The 3,135-nt window shown below is 44.6% G+C and overlaps 1 protein-coding gene across 1 annotated transcript; it reads left to right on the forward strand.

Moving 5' to 3' along the window:
• Positions 1–547: 547 nt before the first annotated feature.
• Positions 548–1,570, forward strand: LOC130358140 (olfactory receptor 52Z1P-like). Its single transcript, XM_056560969.1, has one exon. It carries the CDS (start codon positions 548–550, stop codon positions 1,568–1,570), a length of 1,023 nt encoding a protein of 340 aa, XP_056416944.1.
• Positions 1,571–3,135: the final 1,565 nt, after the last annotated feature.

The following is a 3,135-nucleotide window of genomic DNA, read 5'->3' on the forward strand; positions in this document are numbered from 1 at the left end:
AGGTCTCGCACAGGAGATCTTTTCTGAAAAGGTCTATAGGAAGCATATTCAGTCGTTAGAATGTCCCATCACCATCATATATGTCCTGTTCTTATTAGGCTGGTGAGCTGATATTTTGGGGGTTCTGTGTCTCAGATGATCCCTAATTTCTCTGTAATATGAATGATGGTATAAGACCCCTGCAATGATAACACAACCTCCCTGTGAGTCCCGATAAATTCTTGTGTCATGACTTTTTAGGAGCATTCAAGGACCAATAATTTTTGCCCAGGCCTTCCGGATATTCTCCCTTATGTCTGATGAGAGTTGGGCCGCAGAAAAGGACAATTGGTGAATGATGGCCAACATTCAAAGAAAAGGTGACAGATGAGGAGAAGATAGCTGGATGTGACCTCAGAAGACCTGACCAACCCTCTACCTAGCATGGTCGACTCTATAATTATAGGATCTCATTATGAAGCATTTACAGTGATGTATTTCCTTCCGTCTCCTTCTCACGTCAGATTTTCTCAGAAGACATTATAAGTAGGTTCCTCATGACCCAAAGATGAACACATTCAACCACAGTCATTCCTCATTCTCCCACACAGAGTTTGTCCTCTTTGGGTTTCCGGGGATCGTGACCTACAGGATGTTTTTGGTGATCCCATTTCTTTCTATATATGTTACAATCTTGACTGGTAACTCCATCCTGATATACCGGATCGGTGTAGAGAGAAGTCTCCATTCTCCCATGTATATTCTTATTTCCATCCTCTTTACTGTCAATATTTCCTGCACAACTTCGGTGGTACCCAAACTCATCCTTGGCTTGTCCTTGGATATGAATGCGATCTCTCTGGCCGGTTGTCTTGTACAGATGTTCTATATTTACTTCATGGCTATTTTTGAGTCTGGTGTTATCTTGTCGATGGCTCTGGACAGGTATGTTGCCATCTGTAGGCCTCTACGTTACAATGATATCATGACCAATCAGACTCTGGTCTACCTGGTCATCATCGGGCTCGCACGGTCCACTCTTTTTGTTTCCCCAATGGTCATACTGGCTTCTCATGTTCAATACTGTAAATCCAACATCATTCAGAATTTTGTGTGTGAGAACATGGGACTGCTGAGCCTGGCCTGTGGGGACATCTCCAGACAGCAAATTGTGGGTCTACTTGTTAGGATCTTCATCACAATTCTTGACTCCGGTCTTCTCTTCTTCTCCTATTCCAGCATCCTCTATACAGCCATGAAGATCATATCTGGTAAAGCTCGGCACAAAGCCCTGCATACCTGTGGGACCCACATGTTGGTGGCCGTTGTCATATACATCTGTGCTCTGCTGTCATCAGTCGTGTACAGATTGCATACATTTATCTCCTACGATGTCCAGAACCTGTTTAATGCAATCTACCTGATGATTCCCGCCATGATTAACCCCTTCATCTATGGATTAGGAGTCAAAGAGATCAGAGATTGTCTCAGGAGATCCTGGAAGAAGAGAAGGTGCGAGCTCTCCTCCTCCATGCACATTCACATTAATAAGGCTTTTGTTCTTCGATTTACTGCAGAAGATAATAAATAGTGTTCGATGGAGGAACAGGAATGGTGGGAGAATGTCAATGAATCCAATGCCAGATATTAATGTCAAATGAAGTGTGAACCCTTACTGTGCTACTACTGGTTGCTGACATTGTCTTTTTGTTGGTGGCCCTCTGGCCGTCTGTCCCCGGAGTCTCTGAGCCACCGTCAATCTTTTATGAGTCAAACTTTGAAATTAACATTCAATACAAGGTTAGGTTGGTCCAGAAGAGGACCTTCTAGTGGACCAGATAGTGGGACCCATTCATCTGAACACACTACTTGGGTCTATGATTTTTTGGGGTATTTGACATACAGTCTACTACAAATCCTTACTAATAAATTATCTATAGGAAGATTTACTGTATAATGAACACCTGGCATACTCATGTTCTATTCCATTAAATTGTTCCATCCTCTATATCAGAGATCTCTTAACCTTGTTGTTTTATTGAGTTTCTAGTGAGAGAAAACAGAGACACTAAAGATTGCCCATGTTGTTGCCTGACTACATAGAGGGGGAGATGTGGTGATCTGACTACATAGAGGAGGAGATGTGGTGACCTGACTCCATAGAGGAGGACATGTGATGACCTGACTACATAGAGGAGGAGATGTGGTGACCTGACTACATAGAGGAGGAGATGTGATGACCTGACTACACAGAGGAGGAGATGTGGTGACCTGACTACATAGAGGAGGGGATGTGATGACCTGACTACATAGAGGAGGAGATGTGATGACCTGCCTAAATAGAGGAGGGGATGTGGTGACCTGACTACATAGAGGAGGAGATGTGATGACCTGACTACATAGAGGAGGAGATGTGATGACCTGACTAAATAGAGGAGGAGATGTGGTGACCTGACTACATAGAGGAGGAGATGCGGTGAGCTGACTACATAGAGGAGGAGATGTGGTGACCTGACTACATAGAGGAGGAGATGTGGTGACCTGACTACATAGAGGAGGAGATGTGGTGATCTGACTACATAGAGGAGGAGATGTGGTGACCTGACTACATAGAGGAGGAGATGTGATGACCTGACTGCATAGAGGAGGAGATGTGATGACCTGACTGCATAAAGGAGGAAATGTGGTGACCTGACTCCATAGAGGAGGAAATGTGGTGACCTGACTACATAGAGGAGGAGATGTGGTGATCTGACTACATAGAGGAGGAGATGTGGTGATCTGACTACATAGAGGAGGAAATGTGGTGACCTGACTACATAGAGGAGGAGATGTGGTGATCTGACTACATAGAGGAGGAGATGTGGTGACCTGACTACATAGAGGAGGAGATGTGATGATCTGACTACATAGAGGAGGAGATGTGGTGACCTGACTACATAGAGGAGGAGATGTGATGATCTGACTACATAGAGGAGGAGATGTGGTGACCTGACTCCATAGAGGGGGAGATGTGGTGATCTGACTAAATAGAGGAGGAGATGTGGTGATCTGACTACATAGAGGAGGAGATGTGGTGACCTGACTACATAGAGGAGGAGATGTGGTGACCTGACTACATAGAGGAGGAGATGTGGTGAGCTGACTACATAGAGG

This window comes from Hyla sarda, chromosome 2 (assembly GCF_029499605.1).
Source record: "Hyla sarda isolate aHylSar1 chromosome 2, aHylSar1.hap1, whole genome shotgun sequence".
Classification (NCBI taxonomy): Eukaryota; Metazoa; Chordata; class Amphibia; order Anura; family Hylidae; genus Hyla; species Hyla sarda.